Here is a 23,793-nt window from a genome sequence, read left to right as displayed (position 1 = left end):
TTGGAATGTACTGAGGCCAGAGGTGGTATTGTGTTGCAGGACAGTGATGCTCACTCTTTATGTCACACTGGAATATGAAGTCACTTTTGGGTAAACTTTTCTCCCATTTGCCATCATCTGATACCTGTGGAAGTGTGCAGATTGTTTTTAAGAATACGCACTCTATCATAAGCTGAACTCAGTCTGAGCTTTGGAGAGTGAAACAAAGAAGAAAGCCTGGCCCACGTGATGTGACCAGCATCTTGTAACGAACTACTTGCTCTCTGCACCACTAGCTCTCTGCAGCGTATAGTGTTGGGAACTCTCTGTAAATGATCTGTCGTGGTGGAAGAGTGGTTTAGGAGTTTGGAAATAGCACATGGCTATCAGGAGCTTGTACAGATTATACTCTTAGTTGGAGGGTTTTCCTGTTTTCCTTCAGTTATTCCCTCAGCTGAGGAAGTAATGTTGAACCCCTTCAAATGGGAGCTTGGGCATTCATAGTGCTTTGTGTGGTGGTGTGCATTCAAGGAAATTTTGAGGAGGGGCAGAGTTTGCAAAGATAAGCTTCTGTTAATTGTTCACATGAATTCCTGGGCACGCTGTGGTGGCAGTTGTGGGTTATAGTGTGGATTTAGAGCTGGTTATTACTGGTTAATCCAGGCAGTTGAGAGTTCCTGAGTATCTCAGCTGTGGAAAAAAGCTTCACTGAAAGTTTACAGGTTCTTAAATGCTTCAGTCATGCTTCAATCATGTTGAAATACCTTTGAAAGCTTTGTTTTTGTGCTCATGGAGCTGTTTTCTTCTTATAATTCAAAAATACTGAATTTAAAATGATTAATTTTAGGAAGTGGGGAATTCTTCAAGCATATATGCCTTGAGAAAGTTGTCTGTTAACTTTGAGACTTCCCTGGCATTGAGCAGCTGAAGAGGAACTGAGAGAGCCCATGTTACTGATCTGAAACATGTGCCTCCATGAACTCCGCATGGGAAACTTTTCTTACCATCAGTGTGTGGTGGAAAAGGCTCTGTTCTTGAGGCAGTAAATCACTGCAAAGTGAGCAGAGCAGACTGGATGATCAGAATATTTGGTTTGGAAAAACTAATTTTTACATAGATGTCAGGTCTTTTAAATGGCATTAAAATAAGGACATCGTGCCTGGCCTCTAATATCTGTATTTATAATAACTGTTTCGTTAGAACCTGCAAGAATCATGCTGGGAGAAGGCAGGCCACTTCTTTGATCTTCCGGATTTCTTATCTTGGAAAGCCACAGGTGTCACTGCAAGGTATGTTAATTACAACAGTATGATTTGGTGGTCTTTGTCTAGTTGCTCATACGTGTTTCTGCTTTAATGCATTTTGACTGGACACGCTGTGATGTACATCTGTCTGTAATTCAGCCTGCTCCAAAACATCTTGAACCTATCTCCTGCTTCCATCGTGCATTCCTGAACACAGTTGTTCCTGTGAGCAGTGTAATTCACAGATACACTATGTTGCTACAACTGTCAGTTAATTGCTGTTGTACTCCATTTTGGTGCATAAATATGATTGCTGTAGTTACTGTGAAATATGCTTTTAATAATTCTTTGAAGTCTCTTTTTGTTGACAAATTTCCTGACTTTTTTGAGTATTGGAGGAAAACACTTTGCTATGTGGGAGGGATCTGGTAAAATCTTGTTTAAAATGGTCACTGCACTGTAAAACACAGCAGCTGTGCTGCTCTGAGAAAGCATCCTAGACTACTTGCTACGTTCTCAAAATTGCTATGAGAGAACCCCTTAAAAGTCTTGATTAAAGTGACCAGTAAGTGAAGGGCATTTGCAACTAAACAAATCATTGTGAAAAGTGAGGTATTATTTATTGAAAATCAAGTCTTACGGACCAATTGCATGCCCAGCTCAGTGCAGTTCACAGTTATTTCCATTGCAGTTTGTGGAGCTGAAGCTGTGCAAAAATTAGGCTGAAAAGAAAATTGCTCACAGGATAGTTTTAGTCTCTCTGGAAATGGAAGGCACCTTCATATCAGACACAGTTCTTTTTACTTGAGTGCTCTTTCTTCTTAGTCTCCATGACTGACAGCTACTGTTAAATAGCTTGCATTGTAGAGCAGGGAAGCTTGATTTGAAAAGTGAAGAGATGAGTTGTGCAAAGACCTGCTTGATGATAATTGAAAGACAGTATCTCAAAACTCCCTTCCTTTGGACTTCCAGTCAGAGCCTGTTGTCTGATGTATAACTATGAACTGTGTTACAGCCAAACAACTCTCGCCCCAGAGCAGTCCTGTTACCTGACCCAACTCTAAGAGGATAAATCCCAGGCTCCCAGATAAAATGCCATGCTGACTCTCCATCTTGTGAAAGTACTCAAGACTGATTTAGAGTTAGCACCCTTTGGTCAGGAGGTTTTAATTTGGCTTTGTGGCCAGATGATGATTAATAGGTGGGATAAAATGTGTGAGCAAATCATGAAATGTTCACCTTGTGTTAATGGTCACCTTGTGCTAATGGCTGAAGAAGCTAAATGAGAGCTTGGTGTCAAATATTATTTGGAATCTATCTTTTAAAGCAGGGGAAGTGATTTCAGAGAGAGTGGTAATATATTTGAAAGGGATCTCCAGTATTGCTGAACAGAGTTCCTGCTCTTCCCAGAGCCCTTCCTGATCCATAACATGGTCTTTTTTGATAGTAGCAGCCATACTGTGGAAAAGAAATCCCTTTCTCTGCTCTTCCCTCCCTTCATCTTTCTTGGCCTCCAATCTGGTGTAGTTAGTAGTAGTATTTGTCCATCTGTTTGCTCCATGTACTTCTCAGTGGTTGTGATTTCTGTGAGGTCTTTGGGGAAGAGAAGGTGTTTCTTGGGTGCATTGTTAGTGCCCAGTACTGTAGGACCCTAATTCCTCTAGGGAACTTCTGTTGCAATAAATACTACTAGTAACAGTGAAAGATCAAACTGATCTTAGGAACTAATGATTGTATTCTCTAGTGCTCATCTGAACTTTATAGGAGTAGAGTCTGAATTCCTGAGATTAAAATTATCAGCCTCCTCTACAACCTTTGTATGCAACCGAAATGTGTGGCAGAAGGTTTGAAAGGAAGTTAGGAGAGGGAGTATGTTGGAGCTTAGAGTATGATAATAGAGTTCCTGTCTCCTGTCCCTCATAATTTAGAAGGCAGTCTTATTTGTGGGGAGGGAGGAGAAGAAAGGAGTAAGAGTAATGCTATGGGCTTCATGTAGTAGTGCTGTCAACTGGTGTCAGGCTGTCATGGCTTGTTGTGGACTTTGGGACTGTCTAAACTCAGTGAAGCTCAGGTTTTGCTTTGGAAGTAGGTCTGAGAAGGGAGGGTACAGTGGTAGTAACAGCTCCTTGGTCTTGCCTGGCTTTGGCTTTGTGTTCTTAGCTGTAACTTTCTAGACGCAAGGCAGAGAATCTCTCTTAAAAAGAAGCTTCTAATCATATTGGTGAATGTTGGGAAAAGACTTTTTAGACAAGCTTCCCCCACCCTTTGGTTGAGTGTCTTCTGTTTTGAATAAAATAGTTCCTTGCACATTCTACTTTGCTTCCTTTAATGTGCTCCCCAGAATTAAGCCCTCAGCTTTGGCTCTAGTGGAATGTTTTCTAGGGTAACAAAAGAGGATAATAAGGACAAGAAATATTTTATTGGCATCAAACCTATTTTTTTTTTCCTTTCTCTGCTCTCCCCCATGCAGACCTATTTCTTGGGAATTCTCTTGTAGTTTGGTGAAGTAATTTGACCTCCATATACTTTTAATAGTGGGGAAGTGTGAATTCATCAAGTATAAGATTCCTACCTTTCCCCCATTGAGCACAAAGGAGCCTTTCACAGGGCAGGACACAGTGTTAGTCACTGTGAATCATTCATAACTTGGCCCTGATAAATGAAAGATTTAGTTTATTAAATTTGTTTTGGTGATGGGGATTTTACCAAAACAAATGCAATTCCAAGGACACTTCTTCCCACATTGAAACTGTTACTCTTACTTCTTTACTTTTTCAAGGGTCTCTTTAAAACAGTTTGTATCTGTTTGACATTTAAAATCTATGTATAGTATTTTTGGCTTCCAAGAGATTACTCAGTGCACAAAGAAGTGTCTAAGATCAGGATCTTAAGTGTTTGAAAAGCAGTTTGTGATGTGTGCTTCTGTGTATGAAATGGGTTGTCATTCACCTTTAATTCTGCCAGCTTGAACTGAATTCTTCCCAAGTTTTTTTTCCACTGAATGTATAATAAACAGTAAATGCTTCTTACCTCAAAGGTGGAGACTCAGACATATGATGAGACTTTTACTGACTGGCTTTGAAATTCCCTTATATCTCACCAACATCCATCACTTGGAAAGGATAAATTCCAAATTGTTGATTCCCATTGTTCTTGGAAGACTGTTGCCTGTAATATTTCCTATTAAAAAGAGTTATTTTTTATTTCTCCTCCTTTGAGTTGATGAAAGACCATTGAATTGTTCTGAATGAGCCAGGCAGCTGACTATTCTGCATGAAAAAAGTGTTACTGACAGCTCTTTAGTTAAAATAATTAAAACTTTGGGACTTCCCAGCTCTTGCTCCCCCAAGGTTTCAACAATGAGGATTGGTTTTGCCACTCAAATACTCTGTTTTCTTATTTCTGTTGTGGAAAGGAAAAGAGAGCAGTTTTTTTTCACAGGCACATTAGCAATGCTTTGAAGACACTCAGCACTTTTACTCATGGTGAGCGTGACTCACTGCTCTCTTCCACCCACCATCTATAACCACTGATAACTTTTCCTTTATATGGTATTTTGGATAAAGCTATCTGAATAAAATCTAAATACCTATCTGCTTTAGTTACAGGCTACTGTGTTATAGATGGAGAATTCTTACCAGAGAGGCACATCTGCAATTTTACTGTGTTTCTGAAGTCTAGTGAAGGATTACATTGCAGATAAGAATATGGCTGAGCTGTTAAATTGGGTAGAATTTACACACAGATGTGTATTTAGATCCAGCATCTGCTTCAGGGCCACTTCAGATCACAAGCAACTCACTGGGAAATTAGAGAGTGTCTGCTGGATTTACATGGTTTAAGACGAGCTGTAATCAAAGAGAGATTAAACCTGTGGAGGAGGATTTGGAAACATAGGGAAGAATGTCAGGCTGACATTGTGGAGGTAGAGAGAGTCCAATATGATGCTACAAACCACCTTCCAAAATTACTCCCCCGAAAGTTGGAACAAACCGAATATTTGTGCAGACTAATGTCATTACACTCTAGATATGTAAATAGCTAGAGAAAGTAATGTATTATCTAGGAGAGAATTCATTTCATATATGAATGTTGACCCAAGTGGAAACACTTGTCTAGTCAGTCTTCAACTGCAAGCCATCATGACAGGGGAAAATGTGTAACAGAGATTTATATACTTGTGGGGGACCTTTTGTAAATGATCTCCTTCCAGCAGATCTCAGGATCATGAATTTCTCCAGAGAAAATCCGTTTTAGAAGAAAGAAATTCATACTGTTACGGTAATTACAGACTACAAAGTGAAAGGCAAATGCTTGCAGTTCATAAAAAGCATTTCTGGGAACTACATAACTAATAGGTGGTGTAGTTTCTTATCTATATCTCTGTGAGAGTGAGTGATATCTTTTAAATATACAGTATATTTTCAACAGGAAGATACCTTGACAAATTGTTTTCTTTCATTTATGAGAAAGAGGCTGGTTCCTTGACCCTGTGCATGTTTAAATAGCTGACACTTTACTGTAAGCAGTGAAGTCCTTAAAGTTTATTTGTAACCCGTTGTCAGTTGCTTATCATTAGGCCTAGAGATGGCTCCGTTGCACTGATCGAAATCCAGAGAACTCCTCTGATGTTAGTGGTGTTGATGCAGTGTATGCCGGGATAAATAGAAGTAGAGTCTGGTCCCTGCTGATTTACCACAACTGGAGTTTTTAATAAAGCATAAAAGCTACAAAGATGCTTTTGAATCCAAGAATCTGGATTCAGGGCTCTGCACTGTTATGTCCCCTGTGTGATTTGGAGAAGTGAATTAAATCTCCATCTTTGGAGGTGTTCAGGCAGCTGAATACCTTTTGAGGATGTGATCCTTGTTCACCCCTGTATTTGTTTTTCTTCTGTTAAACTGATACATGCATGCACTCTTGCGAGGTTGCTTGTTTTACCCGCTCGTTGTGAGGTGTTTCATCACTGTGGTTAGACAAGTCCTCACCAAATATTTTATCCAGATAGACTGGAAAGTGTGAAAAGAGAGAGTCTGGAAGAGGAACTTGTGTTTAGAGGCGCTGCTGAAAAACAAACTGGTGTGAGTTAAATGGTTATCTGAAGGATGCCTGTCTCTTTTTAAAGGATTGGGCAATCCTTTTACTGAGATGTGGTAACTGAAGCAGCACAGACACCAGTTTTTTGGGGCCAGCTGCCCTTCCCTTCCTTCCTAGCCTTGCCATGACTAATGTATACCCTTTGGCTGGGCTTCTGGTGTTTGGCTTCTTCTTGTTTATGTTTTGTGCCTATTTTGTGCCTGGTCTAAAAATCAGGCCTCTCTCTGCAAAGGAAGGGGCTAGGGAGTATTTCAGAAAGCTTTCGTGATCAGCACTGCAGCCCATGTGGCAGTGACAGTATCCTGAATTGCACTCGGGTGTTGTGTCCTGTTTATGAAATGAAACCCAAGACTTCAGACTTGCAGACTTGTTTGGAGAAGTCTCTGGAGAAGGGAGAATTATCTTGAAGGGCTGGTTGGGAGGGGAGGGATGGCTTTTTTGTGGATTGGACAAACAAAGTACCAAGAATTTCTTGTCATGGAGCCAAAAGCAAGTGTCCCTGTGACAGTGCCTTTGCCAAACAAGAGAATTTCACTTCTATCAGGATTTTAATAAATTCAAACCATGTTCTTTGGAGACTGGGGACACACAGGCTGAGCCACTGTAAAAAATAGGAAATGTAGTGCTGGAAAAGTTATCAGGACTGTGAAGGGCAGGTGCAATGAGGGCCGTTACTGATAGATTTTACTTTGTTTTTATTCAAACCCGGCATGTCCTTGAGTCTGCAGTGTGATCTGAAAGAGCTCTGTGTGCTGCATAAGAAAATTGTTAGCAGGTCTCGTTCATGTTAGCCAGGAAGCACACAGGCAAACAGGAAGCTTTAGCTATTGTTATTGTACAAATGCCCTTTACAAAATATTAGCAAAAGAAGCTTAATGTGTTTTCCACAAGAACAGGAGCCCTTCAGAGTGTTCTAACTGTATTTGCAGAGCAAAGAAAAACTGCATTGTCCCTTTGCGGCAGCTTTGACATACATTGAGACGTTGCATTTCAGAGACTTGCATTCAGATCTTCAAATATTTACTACTTTGCTTATTTTTTTGAAAGATGTTAGGATCTTTAATGAGCTGTGACAGTATCTAGCCCTTCATTTTCTATTGTGTGTGTTTGCTGCTGCTAAAAAGAAAAGTCAGCTAGGTCAGTATAGAAAAGGATTGGGGGCAGGCGCGGTAGTAGATGTATTACTGGCACCTTGCCACAGAGACAGTGAACTCTGAGCCAACCATGAAGTCATTTTGAACTCAGGGAGTCTCACTAATCCAAGGCAATGTGTCTTAATTTGACAAAGCAAAGGCTGCTTGATAAGCAACCCCCACTAGAAATGCTGTTAAAGGGGGGTATTTGTAAGTTTAGATTGTGGACGAGAAATGTGGTGATCCGAAAGGAATCATCTTGTTTTCAGGTTCTTATTCCCCCAAGCCCAAAAGCAGGCTTGGCTCTGTGCTCCCCTGCAGTTGGGGCTGTGCAGTGGCTTGATGTGAAATTTGAGAAACATATGTAGTTTTCTATTTCAGGAAAATGATCTCAGGGATTGAATGTGCGTTTTGTTGGCTGTTAAGCTCTGATCTTGCCTAGTGTGGTAGTTTGAGAGTGTGTGTATATGGGCGAGTGTGTATGTGTCTGTGTGATGGTTAAGACATTCCACAGCAGTTAAAAAAAATAACAATGAAAAAATAATCAGAATTCATATATTCATTGCTGTTAAAGGTCTTACTTCTTCAGTCCCGAAATGCAACATCCTACATCATAAGAAACCTCTTAAATACGTACACGCTGTACATCAGAAAATGTCTTTTATTTTTCCATAACAGTCATTAGCATTTACTTGAGCTGATGAGTGGCACAGAGACAAAGTTTTCCTTCGAAGCAAAGGAGCTGTGTTTAAACAACCCTTTCATTGTTGATCCTGTGCAGAAGCACTCGATATAGGAACACTGTAATTATTAGCTTCTCCGAGGGGCAGATAATAATCTCCCCTTAATAAAGTTTGCAAAGAGATGGGTGGGAGTCTTTGAGTTCCTGCTTACTGACATGCTAACTAATGGTGGGATTGGGTAACTGGGCTTCACTGGAGCTGGAGTCAGGGGGGAGGAATGTCAAAGGAGGTTATGGCCTTAAATTCTAAGGAAAGACAAGGCTGAAACCACAGAGTAGCTTGTTGTCTTTCAATTCTCCTCATCTCATTTGTTTTGCAATCATCTCGGTTCTCTTCAGATACAGGCTGGGTGTTCAGGGGTGTATGTTTCTTTTGCATTAGCTTCTGTGAATGCCATCAGGGATCAGACCCTCATGATACAAGGCATGTTATAAACAATCTGTCATCTTCTTTGAACTCTTCCTTATGTGAAACACCATGGAAAGCCTCATGCAAAGCGCTCATCCCTTGTGAGATTGGGTCTTTCTCCAGCAAGAGCTGTGTAACAATTGCTTTCTTGCATAAATATGAACCAGATAGGAAACTAGGCATGTTTGTGAGCTCCTGGATCATTCACAGCCCCAGCAGTGTTTCAGTGTGCACTTACATAATGCATGCATTCACAGTAAATTCTTACAAACCACCCCCTGAAAACAATAACATTCCTGGAGTGCTCTCATCCAGTGAAGGAAAAGAAAGCTATGTAGCATGAAGTCTGTGTATTGTATGTGTACATATAGTGCTTAAAAGTCTTAGAACTCACTTAACTTGATTATTCCATAATGGGCTTTTATATTTTAGTATTATTATTTAAGGAAAAAACCCCACCTTTAGTCTCCTCTAATATCTTGGGTAATGAAAGTCTTAGTAAATTCCGCCTTAAAATGCTGCTCTTAAGTAAGAAAATGTCAGTCTTATTTTATAGATGGGAAAAGAGCTGTATAATTTCAAGGGTAACGTACTTCTAGGTGTTTCGCTGGGCATCCAGCTTTCTGTCTAACTAGCAGTGAGAATTAGGTGTCCTATTCCATAGGCTTTTTCACAGATCACACTATAAATTATTTATTCTGGACCAATTCTTCCTCCAGACTTTCCAAACAAATGCTTTTCACCACTGGAGTGTTCCTTCTATCCCTTTCCCTGTAATACATGGCTGGAACAACAGCCTTGGCCTGGAAGGCAGTTTACTTACACGTTTGCTTTATTTTTGTTGGCTGGCTATCTTGATCTGCTTAATGTCAGTAACTTTCACTGGAAATTCTCATCGTGCTTTAGGATGACACTGATGGTGTCAAGGTTGATTTACATTATCTCTTCAAAGTAGCATTAGCTTGCATAGGGCTTTTTCCCTTGTTTGTTTTAGCATTCATATTATCCAGAGAGGAGCCTTTTAGCTGTGAAATGTAAATAACCTGACAACGAAGACTTCAAAAGAAAATGATTCCTAGTCCATGGCAGTGACACCAGTTTTGCCAACTCCGTAACCTTTAAAATAGTGTACTTTTATGCTTGACCTGTCATCTGCCTATAAAAATAATCTTAGATCAATGATACAGTGCTTTCAAGAATGTGTCTAAAGAAAGCAGACACTTCTACGTATGTGTTCTGTCATTTCTTGGTTGTGGTAGACCATCTGCTGCTTTAACTAAGAGCTGGGTATTGATTTGGTGTAAGTGCCTAGCTGTGCCTTCTACTTGCATTGAGATAGTGAACACTTTTCCTGTAGCTTGCAAATTGATGTTGCCAGATAGCAAGTCCGATGTTATATAAATATATAATGTGTTATATGAAATCACCAAGGATTTGTTTTTTACTTCCCGTGTTCTTTATTCCTCTGCCATTCCATTAAGCTGCTCATTAGATGAAAGGTTGTAATTCAGTCTGCAGTGGATGAAATGTATATGTACTTATGGAATCAAAGACATTCCAAGAAAGGTTGTTTATTTTCTTACTACCTTCTTTAATTAAATTTCAATGGTAGGATTTTGACTGTCTGACTTGAGAGAAACAGATGAAGCAATCATGATTGCAGTGTGATACAGCAAAGATGGCTGAAGTTATGCTTATTGCTTGTCATACCCTGCATAGGAATCTTAATTCTCCTGTGGATAGGATAGTTGAAGTTTCAGACTCCACCATGGCTGTTAGTTTAATGTAAAGTGAAAGGGAAGTTTTGTATTTTATGCTTTTTACTATCAGCTGGCTTCAGATAATATCTGGGGTTTATGTATATTTAATTCAGATTGTTCACACTCGGCTTTAAAGTGTTTCTGGAGCTGCTAATCTAAGTTGAAACCATTGTTTGTCCACTTTAGTTCAGTTTGAGTGCTCTATTCAAGATTTGTCAGCCTGAGTTATGAGCTTGCAGTATAGATACATCCTTGGCCTCTCCTGAGTGGGGATTTGGACGCAACGAGCATTCCTCAGAGAGCCTGTCCCTGTGTTACCCGCTGAGCTGCTGTCAGCTCAGAGCCCCGGAGCTGTGGCTCATCCCTCCCAGGCTCCATGTGCCAATGTCTCCCCGAGCGGAAGGGAGTCCATGGAAAGTGGCCGGGAAATGGCCTCTGGTACCCACACGCAAGGAATTTCTGTCAAAGTGCGAAATAAAGTAGGAAAACCCTTCATATACAAAAGCTGATCGGGAAAAATGTATCTGAAGATGTGCAAAAAGGCAGATGCCTCATGTTCAAAACCCTCACCACCCCTAAAACCCACTTGCATTTATGCATATGTAGCACGTCATTAGATGAAGGAAGCAGCCCCAACTTTCATTCACTGCAATTTGAAACTTACAACTTTGACAAATACTATCCTCTCCTTCCACCCTCATTTTCCTCTTTTTTTCTGAGGGATAAGGCCGGATCTGCACCGTAAGGTGCCTTTATATTTAAAGTGATGACAGGGGGCAGACCATGCCACAAAATACACAAAAAACTTTTCCTGGAGTTTCCATCTTCTGAGATTTCCTCTGTGAAACTGTACTTTGGAGTTTCTGTTGCTTCTCTGTTAGTGTATATAAAATAGCTAATACAAGCTCTATTGAGAAAAAGCGATATTATGATATAATTTTACTTTAAAGGAAAAAAAGCTTGGGTGTGCTTCCTGTCTAAATGGAAAAAGTAGGAGTGGTGTTGTCCTTAGCTCCTTGAACACTGCATCCGTATGCGAGGTTAATGCTGCATATTGCTTTCATCTCCCTAAAAGGAAGGGGAAAAGGGGAATGTGTAAGAGCATGATACAGTGTTGCCACCTGCACTTCATCTTTGTCCCATTCCCTGCTGCTCTGCCCTCCCCTTCCTTCTGTCCCTGAGCTCTGTGGGCATACGTAGAATCATAGAATGGGGTTAGGGTTGGGAAGGACCTTAAGATAATCCAATTCCCTACCTTGGACAGGGATGGCTCATACTAGACTATGTCACTCAAGACTCTGTCTGTGTGCGGTCTGGATTTGGAAAGAGCAGTTGGTGTAGTCTTCTTCATGAATGGTATTTTCCAAAGTCATATTGAGTAATGTTTGTCGATGATCTCTATATTTTGAATGCATGTCTCAAAGACAACTTAGAATTCTTGAATGTTCACCATTCCTCACACTGATGCCCAGGTCGCACCAGGTATGAATATAACAGGGGAGCTCTCTGGAGGCATTCCAATTGGTTTCAGACTTCCTGTGTTTGTATTCTTTGTCCTGTAGCAACTCTTCATTTTGTGTATAAGGGCAGTTCATAAACAGATGTTGAAACTCAACATGGTGCCTGAAATTTCCTGCTCTTTCTGACCTGTCTGTAACAACACAGACAATCCCTATTTACACAGGTTAGTTCCACTGGTAATCTATCCAAATAAATTTCCTGTTAACTCTTTCAGGTTATGTCTCTTTAAATGTGGATCAAAGGAAAGTTGTACCTCCTAAAATACTAAGAGTCAAGAGATTCCTAATTAATTAAAGTAGATTCTCATTTACTTTGGCACAAACAGAATAAGAGGTAGAGAAAGGAGGAGGGAGAGTAAAAAGAGTGATGTCCAAAATGACATAGCATGAATTTCCTTGTAGCTCTAATATCTGCTGTGCTGATGGGAATCACTGCAGGCTGATCTCTAAGGCTTCACCCGCTATCTCAATTACATTTTGGTTTATCTGCAAGGGCCTCTATTTGTGTGTGTGTGTATGCACACATGCGTGCATAAAATCGGGAATATGGTTTGACCTTATTAAATTTGAAACTCTGCTTGGAGGAATATTGCTCAAGAAAAACCACATCAGGCCAAGCGTTTGAAAATGCAGACTGCTTTAGAGAAAGCAGTTTAATATATTGAAGCCTCAAGCCATCTACCTCTGCTCCTAAGAGCTCTACCTGAAAACTTCCAGGGCTGAATAATTTAAGGTCTTTTTTTTTTTTTTGGGGGGGGGGTGTGGGTTAATCTTTCTACAAGAAATACAAGTCTGATGTTTTATTTTCTTAAAGTCTGAACTCCACAGAACTTTTTTTTTTTTTCCCGAACTGTTTATCCTCACTCCAGACATGAACCTTGGAAAGGTGGCAGAAAAAACAAACAGCTGCTGTGTTTTTGGGCAGTCTGCATTCCTTTCAACTCGCTGAGATCAGACTTGTGCTGAGATTTTCAAATTATTTGTCCTAGGGCTTAACCACTTTCACTCCTGCTTAAAAGGCAGCGAGTTTGCCATAGCGGTGCTTGTGAGAGCTGTCATGCAGAGCCTTAATGATTCGAGAGTTATGAATATATGATGTGTTCTTAGGGCTTTTTATTATTGTTTCATTCCAACTTCACCTCCCTCCCTAATCATCTCTCCATTTTTGGACTCCAGCCTTTTCTTAACTTAAGCATTTTGCTGAAGGTCTTCTAGAGAATTTTGTTTTCATTTTGGTTTTGGGGGGTAAATTTGGTGCATATAAAAAAGTTTTTAGTGGACCAAAGTGGAGGTAATAAAATAAGACTGTCACATTCCCAAGGCCCAGAGTCGGAAATTATCTTCTGCAAGTTTGGGTTTCTTTCCTTCACGAGTGGCAGACAGGAAGAGGAGCCATTGGTCCCATGGCGGTGTTTTGTGCCTTCTTTGAAGTCTCTAAAATATGTTCTCTGCAGTCTGATGTAAGAGGTGAAAGAGTCAGGACAATGCAATACTAAAAGAGTATTTGCTTGTAGCAGCCTTCCAGTTTCTGAAAGGGGCCTACAAGGATGCTGGAGAGGGACTTTTCATCAAGGATTGTAGCAATAGGATAAGAGATGATGGGTTCAAACTAAAACAGGGGAAGTTCAGGTTAGATATAAGGGAGAAGTTCTTTACCATGAGGGTGGTGAGGCACTGGAACAGGTTGCCCAGGGAAGCTGTGAATGCTCCATCCCTGGCAGTGTTCAAGGCCAGGCTGGACAGAGCCTTGGGTGGCATGGTCTAGTGTGAGACATCCCTGCTCATGGCAGGGGGGTTGGGAACTACATGATCTTAAGGTCTTTTCCAACCTAAACTGTTCTATGATTCTATGACTATTTAATGGTTGAGGCCTTCAGGTGAGGCCTTCTACTGGTGCCTTGTAAGTAGCCTACATCCTGAGCATGTCTTGCACTCCCTCCCCTCCAATTCGTGGAACTTCCCTGAGTAAAGAGATTGCTTGTACCAGGTCACTATTTTGTGATCCCGGGCAGGATGCTGAGGCCAAACGTGTGTTTACTAGCAACTAGAGTTAATGGCGAAACAAAACAGTCAGTCCAGTTCTGAAGGGCTTTTCAGTTAACCATGTTCGTCCTGTTCTTTGGGCTTTTTTCCAGCAAAGCACTTAGGCACGTGCTTAAAGTCAAAGCATGTGCTTAAGTGCTTTGCTGGTCTCGGTCCTTTATTTGCTGTCCAAGTATGTTGGTATGAACAGGCTGTTGGTTGTATCAATGTTTGGAGAACTGTTCTTGCACTCTTCTTTTTACTCCTCTGAACTTTTTGCCTGCTTGCAGCCCAGAAAAGATAATTTGTGATTCCAGTATAACACAGATAATATTTTGCAGACAGTCTGTGTGTTATTGATTGAGATTAATTTGCAGTGATTATGAAGAAATTGTATATTTGGAGAAGTCAAGGTCAGTCAACCCAGAGAAGTTTCAGCTGATGCCTTGCTCCAGCTGAATAATCTGACTGGCAGCACATGTTGTATGACAAGAGGATCTTCAGGCAGTTAACATACTGTGTGTTTAGCCCATGCTATGACACATTATTCCTTCTCCCAGAAAATTCTCTTTAATGAGGTGCTGCCTTTTAGGTGGCACTTGCTGTGAGATTTTGATCTGGATGTTATTTGTTTGTTTGTCTATTTCTGTTTTTCATTTCTGCAGTCCACAGTTTTATATCTCCAATTACTGCAGGACAGCACGTCTTGTGCTGTCCCTCCTCCTCCTCATTCTTGTGTCATCCATGGCAAGTCAGGACAGGAGAACTCGGTTAAATTCAGACCTTAGGATTTCTGTCTGCGCCTTCCAGCAGCAAAAGTTGCCTTCTCGCCTTTAGACCCATCTTAGAACATCAGCGACTTAATTTTCTTTGTGCTTTTCTTTGTCAAGGTGCAAAGCAGTTTACACTAAGGAAAAAGGCTTAATTAAGCAGGATGTGCAGCCTGATATTGCTGACTTAATTGCAGGAGTTAGTAACGACTATCTATATAGAATAAACGAAGCACGAAACTGCATTTGCTTATGCAAACAAGTGACTTACATAAGTGCTCCAGTTGACGTCAAAGCCACTCTTCGTTCAGGTGAGGTTACTCACACCTAACTCTTTGTAGGAGCAAGCTCATAGTTAAATAATAATTTGAAAAATTGCTTTTTAAAAATTGTTCTTAATTTCTCTTACATAAAAATGTCCAGAGTTTCTATGAAGAAGTCATCTTTTAATTCCATTATTTCATTTGGTAAAACACACATTCTTGTGGGTTTTTTTTTCTTCATTAAAAGGATATAAAGCACTAAAGAGGGAGTAAAGCATTCTTTCATAAAGCATTCTTTAGTTCTTCAGACAGGAGTTTCGAATTGACTTTTAGTCCATTCTTCTCTGTGCTTGCAGCATTTGCAAGTGTATTTTCTGCAAGTATAATTCAAGTATCAAGAAAGGGAAAGACAAATATTTAGTGTTGTTAGAACTGCATGAAAGGGTTCATTAGTTTAGAGTAGTGGTAAACTCCACCCTTCTGGTTCAACCATCACCTTTCACAGTGTTTAGTGGAAGGCAAGCTGGGGCATTGCCCGGCTTACCTGGGAGGGTTAGCTCTGTCTCTGAGAGAGCTGTGGATGTTCATTCCCAGATGAAGTTGTTTTCAAGATTTAAATGAATGTAAAAACCCCACTGATGTCCACCTTCCTTGTGTAACAGGCTACAACATCTGAAATTAGAAGAGCAACATCTTTCTTTTAGCCACTCTTGTAAGAGCCCTTGGGTTGATGTGTGATTGTTACAACAAGTTAATGTGGTGGGTCATTTTGTCCAGTCTCTTTTACAATGGCAGCAGTAATTGTTTCAGAGGGCAAAAAGGAGGAAGGTATCCTAGAACTGACAACACGTTAGCGTTGTTCTGGGGATAGTTCTTTTAAATCATGCTCAGTTAATGAGGGTTTATGTTCCTTTATATGATTCCTTTCTATCGTTACGGCTGGAAGCAGTCTAGATATCCATGTAGTGTAGTGGGTTTTTTCTTTTCTTTCTTTAGTTCTTTTCCTGTTAAGGTTTTTGTCCCAGCAATACCTATATTCAATTGCATAATGATTGCTTGTATTGTTTGAATGTCTTTATTGCTGTATTCTTAGGAATAGTGACACTTGATTTAGCTATCTCTGTAGCCTTAGTTATTTTCTCTGTTGATCTGCCATCCCTCTCCCTACTGATGTTATAAGCTTGTTGTTTTCTTTATGGAAATTTATTAATGCTTTTACTCACTTCTATTACCTGTTTCAGAACTCCTTGTAGGTCTACTTGGTGGGGTTTTCTTTGCTATGCAAACAGTACTGTTGATCTCCTCACTTTTGGAGTTTTTACCTCCTGTTTTAAACATGAATACAAGTCTAAAGGACTGTAAACTCAAGCCATTATTATTATTAAATACACTCTAGAAATAAGTGCAGCGATGTTGTTATTTAAAAGATTAAAATACCAGCATATGACGTGTATGTACAGTACAGCATATGATGTGTGTGAAATGAGCCATTTTGCTTTCCCTTTGATTTAAATGCCTTAGCTTAAAATCTAACCATCAGAAATGTTTTTGAAAACCTATATTGATGACTGTACATTTTGATCAAACATAACTAGTATTTAGGAATGACTGAGTATTTTAAGAGTATACATTGACTGAACTGATTTTTGTGACAGGAGGTAACAATACACCTCATTGCTAGTGTAGGAATCTCTAACATGCAGCTTTGATTCAGGTGCATGTGGCAGCCAAATCCTGTCATCCTAATTCAAGTAAGACTTGAAGGTGGTTTGCCCGAGTAAAGAAGGAGGGCCTAACATTGGCGTTTAGCATGTGAAATTGGATCAGTCTACATCAAAATGTAGTTATTAAAACTTTCTTCTAGTGCAGTACTCTTGGCAATTCCCCTGCTTCTGTTCTGGTTTCACTTAGGCTTTGTCTGGCCACAAGTGCATGACAGCATAGGTTCCAGTTCAGCACGGTCTGACTAAGCTGGTAAGAACTCCCATTAACTTTACTGACATTTCTTCAGGACTCTGTCCTCACACATATGCTTAAGGACCATGCTAAATTAGCCTCTCAACAGTTTTGTCCTTAGGAGCAGATGTGTTATTTACTCATGAATTAGTAAAATGTGCCTGTGTAATGAACTTATGAAGAGATTTCTGGACTAACAGTTCCTTCTCTCAAAATGTCAACATTAGGGGTTGTAAGGGTGTTTTTTTTCATCTACTCATTTATATGAAAACAGCATAAACCACACCATGAAGTATAGCATTGCTCAGGTGGAGATTTCCTTTACTAGTCAGTGTATAGAGTGTCAGTGTCCACTGCTGGCCAGGCATTGCCCTCAGCATCGTGACACACTTTCTAAACCACTTGAAAAGTCCACAGTCCTTCCTAAGTCTCTGTGCTCCCTAAACAGGGATGTTGGATGTGCATATTCTATGTTTTCTTTTCACACAGTAGAAGGATAAAGTGTCATGGAGGTAATAACTGCAATCTTCCTATAGGCTACTGATGCCAAGCCTGTGGAATAATAAAGTCCGGTATAATATAGCTAAAAAATCGTAAAATCAACTCGGTTGGAAAAGACCTTTAAAATCATCAAGTCCAATCTTTACCCCAGCACTGCCAAGTCCACCACTAAACCATATCACTAAGGGCCTTGTCTGCATGGTTTGTAATTCCTTCACTGTCCTGGGCAGCCTGTCCCAGTGCTTGTCCACCCTTTCGGTGTGGGTATGGGTGCTTTCAATTTTAATTAAGAGTTTTAACTGCCTGAAGAAGGTAACAGGGGAAGATACATTTTTTACGTACAAGCTCTTAATTGGAACAGATATTTGATTTCCTATTGCAGAGTGGTTTGCTTGAAAGAGTATAATTTTCTGAATAAATGGAACTGAATCACTGCTGATGTTGCATAATAGTAGGAGGTAAGTCCAGAGGGCAGGCTGCCGGACTGGAGCAGCTATGTCTGTGAGCTTTATTTCTAGTTTTGCTTTTCACTTTCCTTGTCATTTTTTTGGACAGTTTTTATAACCTCTCCTCTACTTATTAAGCTTTTAAAACTTGCACTCAATTTTATATATGTGCATGCTTCTTGTTACTCTCATATTTAAACATTTAGACTGTAGCTGTGCATAGGAAGATTTTTTGGTAGTCAGCACCGTAGTATCTGTTGTCTTTCTGCCTGGGTCTCTGGAGTTCAAGATTTAATTCAGGGGTCTGAATAAGATTTACTCTTTGACCCTTGGCCAAGTCACTCCATTTCTTTTGCCTCTGTTTGCCATCCTCTAAAGGAATGGATTAATATTTCCAATCCCACATGCTATGTCTGATTTGTCTAGACAATACATTTTTGTGTCTAGGACTGTGTCTCATTATGTATTTTTCAACAATGCTGAAGACAATGGGCTTGAATCTTGGTTGGGTGTCTGTAATACAATACAGAATGAAGTTAAAATAGCAAGCTGTCTGCTGACTGTGTGCTTCCCCTTGCCTCATGACATGGGGAGGCGTATGTGGGTGGATAAAACAGTCTTATTTTGTACTTTCTGGGCCAATTTAACATGTTTAGCCAAATGCATCCCTGGTATGAATCCACTGAAGTGATTGGATGTACACAAGGGATTAATCTGACTTGATATGTTGCACTTGAGATGGGTGGTTCCCTTCAGGTCTGATGACATAACTTCTAGGAAAGCTGAATTGGAGAGTTTAAACCTTTAAAACTTTTGATAGTGTGTTCCTAAGGAGAAGCGTGCTTTTTTCTCTTTTATAGACTCTTATAAATAGTAAAAGAAACATCATCTCATTGTAGTTGGTGTGATTCACCTTCTGCTGTATGACTTTTTTGACATCTGCAATGTTTGATGAATTTATTTGTAGTTTTTAAAGAATGGGTTTAAATAGGTTGCAGCAAACAATCACTGTCAGGTACTTGCTTCCAATCCAAAGTAAATATGTGTATAAAACATGCCAGTTTTCTGACAGTACTTATGTATCAAATGCATACTTTCACATCTCTGGCAAGATATACAAAAGTTACATTTTTAACATACCTTATCCAACAGAGCATTTTATTTATGTAGGTTGATCCTTCAAGTCTGAATGTCACAGAAGTGGTTTTCCCAACAGTCTGTCATTAAGTTTTGAGGTTTATCTGTCTAATAATACAACATCAATCTCATACCTCTTCTGGAGCACAGGGAACATCTATACTTTCCATTTCTCAAGAGACTTCTGTGCTTATTGTGGTGGTAATTGGAGGTCACTCTTAACTCCAGTTGGGGTGGTCAGTAGGTTGATACTCGATTGCTGCTTTGAAGCCTTGTTCTGCTATGTAGTCTTTGAAAATGATCCTATTGTTCTTTTTTTTTTCCTTCAAAGTGGCACCCAGGCTTTAAATATAACCTGGAATCCTGTCAGGGAGTGGCTGTAATCAGAGGAGATTAATTATAGATGTGGGTGTAGAAAATTGCAAATGTGAATTGTATTTTTCATACAATAAAATCTATCCCTTTAAGTAAGCAATGGATTTGCGTAGAAAGTTCTGTGACTTAAAAGCCAGCCAAACCCCTCCAAAGTGTTACAGCATGAACACCAAATAGTAGAGGAGGTTTGAGTTAATTACTCCTTTTTCCCCTTTACAGAAGTAATTTTAACTTCTTGATTTACTAATGGAAAGACTTTCTTTCCCACTCGCTGGTTGTTGCCAAGGGCTTTGAGTAGGACTTCAACACACACACACACACACACGGTGGCATGTGTTCAGAGGAGTCAAGAGCCCTGCTTCTACATGCTGTATCCTGATGGAGGACCTGGAAGGCCCATGGTAGTGTGTCTGTCTTGAAATGCCTTCTCTCATTGAAGTCCTGTAAAATCCACAAGGATATGGTTATACAAGAAATTGTTTTCTGCTATTTTCTTTCTGGATATCTTTGAGAATTTATATAATACTGAAATGGTGCAGGCCGGCAAGTGGGCATGGAGACAATCTTTGTGACATGTTCTTGGCCAGTGCTTTTCTTCACATCATGCGACCTTTGGCAGAGTTGGAGCTTCTCTTACTGCATGTGAAAACCGGTTGTGGCCATATCTGGCTGTTTTGTCTGCCCTGGGACAGCTGCCTTTGGAGGCGTGGGGACCATTTCTGTGCTTAGATCTGTAGCATAGGTTTCCCTGAGCAGTGGCAGGGGGTTGGAACTGGATGAGCTTTAAGGTTCTTCCAACCCAAACCATTCACTGATTCTATGACTCTGAAGAAGTCTGTTAGGACCATCCGAGTTCACTGAGTCAGCACTGTTCAGGAAGAAAAGGAGGGAATAGTGTATCTTGTCAAACAAATACTTTAAACACAGATTTTAAAGAAAACCTCTGAAATCTTTAGACCATATGTAGTATTTAAATATCTTTTTTTTTTTTTTTAGTTTTTTGACAACAAAAAAAAACATTGGCTTGAGAGCCTTTGGAAAGGTATTCTATAGTCAAATATCAGTATTGTTGTTAGCTTTGGTGCATCCAGTTTGTAGGTCATGAGCTGTTCACTGTCCTTCGGATTGATGGCTTTGTGTATTGGTATCTTCTACCAAACTTGAGATAATGAGATATTAAAAGCATCTAAACAAATGAAAAGAAAATCCAAATAAGTTTTGGAACATTTGCTCTTAAAGGTTGAGATCTGAAGTTTAATCTTATTTCACCTGTGACAAAATTGCCATCCACCTTAGTGTTAACAAATCTTGGCATTGCATCATATCACACAGAAGGAAGGAAATTCATCCTAGAGTTTTAAATATGTACCTTCTTTTTCCTCTGCAGTTTTAGTGAAGATTTCAAGGTGGGGAGAAAGCTTTGCTTTTGCTGTGAAATTTAACTACTTAAAAAAACCTCTTAAATAGCAGCCAGACTAGTTTTTATTACTTATGATAAATATAACTGTTATTCAGCATGTAGAAAGGATGAAGCTAATAGAATTGCTGAAGTTGATTACCATTGTTTCTTTGCTACCTTTATTGGCCAGATTTAAGTCCTTGGACATGCAAAGACTGAAAGTCAAAGCCTCTGAGTGCACGTGGAATGTGTCTGCTAGTTGTCCCAAGCAGCCTTCCCCACCTGTCTTTTTGTTTGGCATGCTGAATGTTTTGTTAGAAGAAAGCAAACCCTTTTGGGGCAAGAGTCATATTGCCCTGCTGTACTAAGACAATGGGTTTGGGCAGGCAGGAATTTCACAGGCTTTGGGTCAAAGGCAATAATAATAAAAAGCAGTGTGTTGCAAATATTAGGAACTTGGGATTTGCATGGTTGGGTGGATGGAACAGACCCTGACATGTTTTGGTTTGTGTACACGCAATTAAAGAGCGGTTGAATAGGTGCAGTGAGTGAAATGAAGACTGTATATGAAATACAGTACACCCAGGCTTACTTGGCCCTGTGGTTTAAAAGCCTGTGAGATCTCCTGTAGTAGCTGAGTGACAGTAGGCACAGCTCTTCTTACACCCCTGTGAGCTCAATCCAATGCTCTTTGATTCCCTTTGGCAAATGCTGAACATGGGCAGCATCTCATACATTTTATACGTTTCAAGACTAAATGACAAGGTGTCACATTTTTTCTCCTATTACCTGAGAAGTATTCCCGTAGGACAACCTGCCTTCTTCCCATTTCTGCCAAAGCAGCCAAATACACCAAGCAGGCAGAGAGGTATATAAATATAACATATGTATTATATATATCTATAATCTAATATATATATAAATACCAGTGGTGTATGTGGACCTAATAACCTGGTTCTGTTTCAAAGGTCATGTATTAATGTATATGACACTAGTCATGATGGAGCAGGAACTAATTACCTGTTTCCTATTGCTCTGTGATAACCTCTGCTGTGTTTCAGGCTCTTCTAGTACCAATACCCAGTTCTGTTTAATATAAACCATTTGGGTGCTGGATATGTGTGTGCTGCATCTTAATTTTTTGTCTGGACCAGTTTTGCAGGAACCACAATCAGATCTGTGACTGTCAGAGCAGTGGATTGCTTGGTTTTGTGAAAGACTGTGGGGTGCATAATTTGGGAAGACATTGACAGCTTGGTTCAGATGTCAGTGTGTGAAGGAGTTCACTCGAGCAGGATTTACACCCTGGTGTTCAATTTGTATTCAGAATCTGTTTTAAATTGAAAGTTTGAAGAACAAAAGGAAAACAATCTGATGTTGTGACAGTCACACTCCATTGTTTCAGGTCTCCTCCTTGCCACCAGAATGTCATATAGCTTTTGTAGTACTAGATTCTCTGTAGCTCCAAATAAATCTAGCCAACAGAGCATAAAAAGTTACTTTATCCTACTGCACAGTATGCCTTTGGGGACCTGACTATATCCCATTCTGTAGGACTTGGCATTGGTGCAGCAGGTACCTTACCACCAAGTCATTGTCAGTATGACAGCCAGGTTGCAAGAATATTTTTCGTGGAAGTGACCCATTGAATTTAGTTGGTGATTAAACTGTTGCACTGATACAGATACCTGCAAAGTTAATTGTGTCCAGGAGTTTAAACTAATTTCTGAGCAGTTAGGATGAATGAAGCAGGTCCTTTTGCTTTGGAATTAAGAGTGAAGCTCCACTTGCTTCAGGATGGTCAAGACAGAGTTCTCTGCCTTTAAAGTTGGTAGCTGACTCATTTTCCAGTATAACTGGTATTGTACCAACCCTCGTGTATGGTCATTCATAAATGCCTTATGGGCTCACTTTTCAGGGAAAACCTGTTTGTTTTAGTAACACCTTGTTAGCAGAACTTTTATATTAACCTATGCTCAAAATCAGGATGATTTCCAAGAGACCACTGCAGTTATGGAATACCCCCCAACTGTATTTTGTTGTCAAAGACAGAAAATATTTTCCCAGGCAGGGCAGACTCTGCAGAGCTGTGACTCATGTCCATGCTTGCTTTATCCCTTTTGGAGTTTGGGAGATGGTGTCAGCAAAGAACAGGCCAAAGCATAAAGCTCTGGTAATTCTTAAGTAGCTGTAGAGAAATTTTGTTGTGACCTTAATCTTCAATACGTTTTTATGCCAATAATTAAGTCCATATGGAATTTCCCATTTTTTAATGAGTATCTGATCTACTTCTCTCCAAGAAGTACAACAGAGAGATAGTACTCAGAATGGGTAGACAGTGTGGGACAAGCCACATATGAACTAACTTTGAACACATCAGCTGCTTTGGCCATAAGTCTTAAGTTGCCCTGAATCCTCTTGAAGTGGGGGCAAGTAATTGCTTCCTGACAGCATTTGAGGAGTTATCAGTGTGTGTTCACTACACCCTCTGTGAACCTCATGATTTTCTTAGGAGGACATATTGCTGGTGGGGCTTTCAGAATGCTGAGATTCTGGTCATACAGGGCTTCACCACATCTGCAGTCAGTCCTCAGCAAGAGATGTACAAAAGCTAGACAGGAATAGGTTGTGTAATATGCTGTGTCCAGCCAAAGCTATTGGATGTCGCAGGGATTCTTTCTTTTCTTGAGGCTGTTGGATGCAAGTACAATCCTATATTTCTTTGTAGACTAGAATTTATAAGAAACTCTGAACATAATCATGTTCCTGTTGAAAATCTGGTTTAAATCAAATAAAAGTTTTCCACGCAAAAGGGTTGGGTTTGTTTTTTTTTTTTTTTCAGTAGGAATATTCTAAGCAAAACTTTTTGTTCTGAACAGAGAAAGGAAATCTTTCATTTCATTGTATTGGGGGGGAATATGCTTGAGGAAAAGTCTTCGTGTTCCTGGTATTTCAGCCTAGCTAAATATGGCTCGTGCAACTGAGGGGTTCCACACCATGTCTTCTCCTGTCCTGCATTACATTAGGCAGCTGGGAGGGG

The 23,793-nt window shown here is 40.0% G+C and overlaps 1 protein-coding gene across 13 annotated transcripts in view; it reads left to right on the top strand.

Moving 5' to 3' along the window:
- The window catches only part of FGGY (FGGY carbohydrate kinase domain containing), a 331,539-nt gene that overhangs the window by 214,219 nt on the left and 93,527 nt on the right, over nucleotides 1-23,793 (top strand). For all 13 annotated transcript variants that reach the window (XM_065673210.1, XM_065673212.1, XM_065673211.1 and 10 more), the window contains one exon: nucleotides 1,180-1,268. In XM_065673210.1, coding sequence (XP_065529282.1) covers nucleotides 1,180-1,268 — 89 coding nt within the window. The remainder of the gene's footprint in view (nucleotides 1-1,179; nucleotides 1,269-23,793) is intronic.

Source organism: Lathamus discolor, chromosome 3 (assembly GCF_037157495.1).
Source record: "Lathamus discolor isolate bLatDis1 chromosome 3, bLatDis1.hap1, whole genome shotgun sequence".
In the NCBI taxonomy this organism is placed as follows: domain Eukaryota; kingdom Metazoa; phylum Chordata; class Aves; order Psittaciformes; family Psittacidae; genus Lathamus; species Lathamus discolor.
The sequence above is the reverse complement of the archived record's forward strand: the minus strand, read 5'-3'. Positions and strand labels throughout refer to the sequence as shown.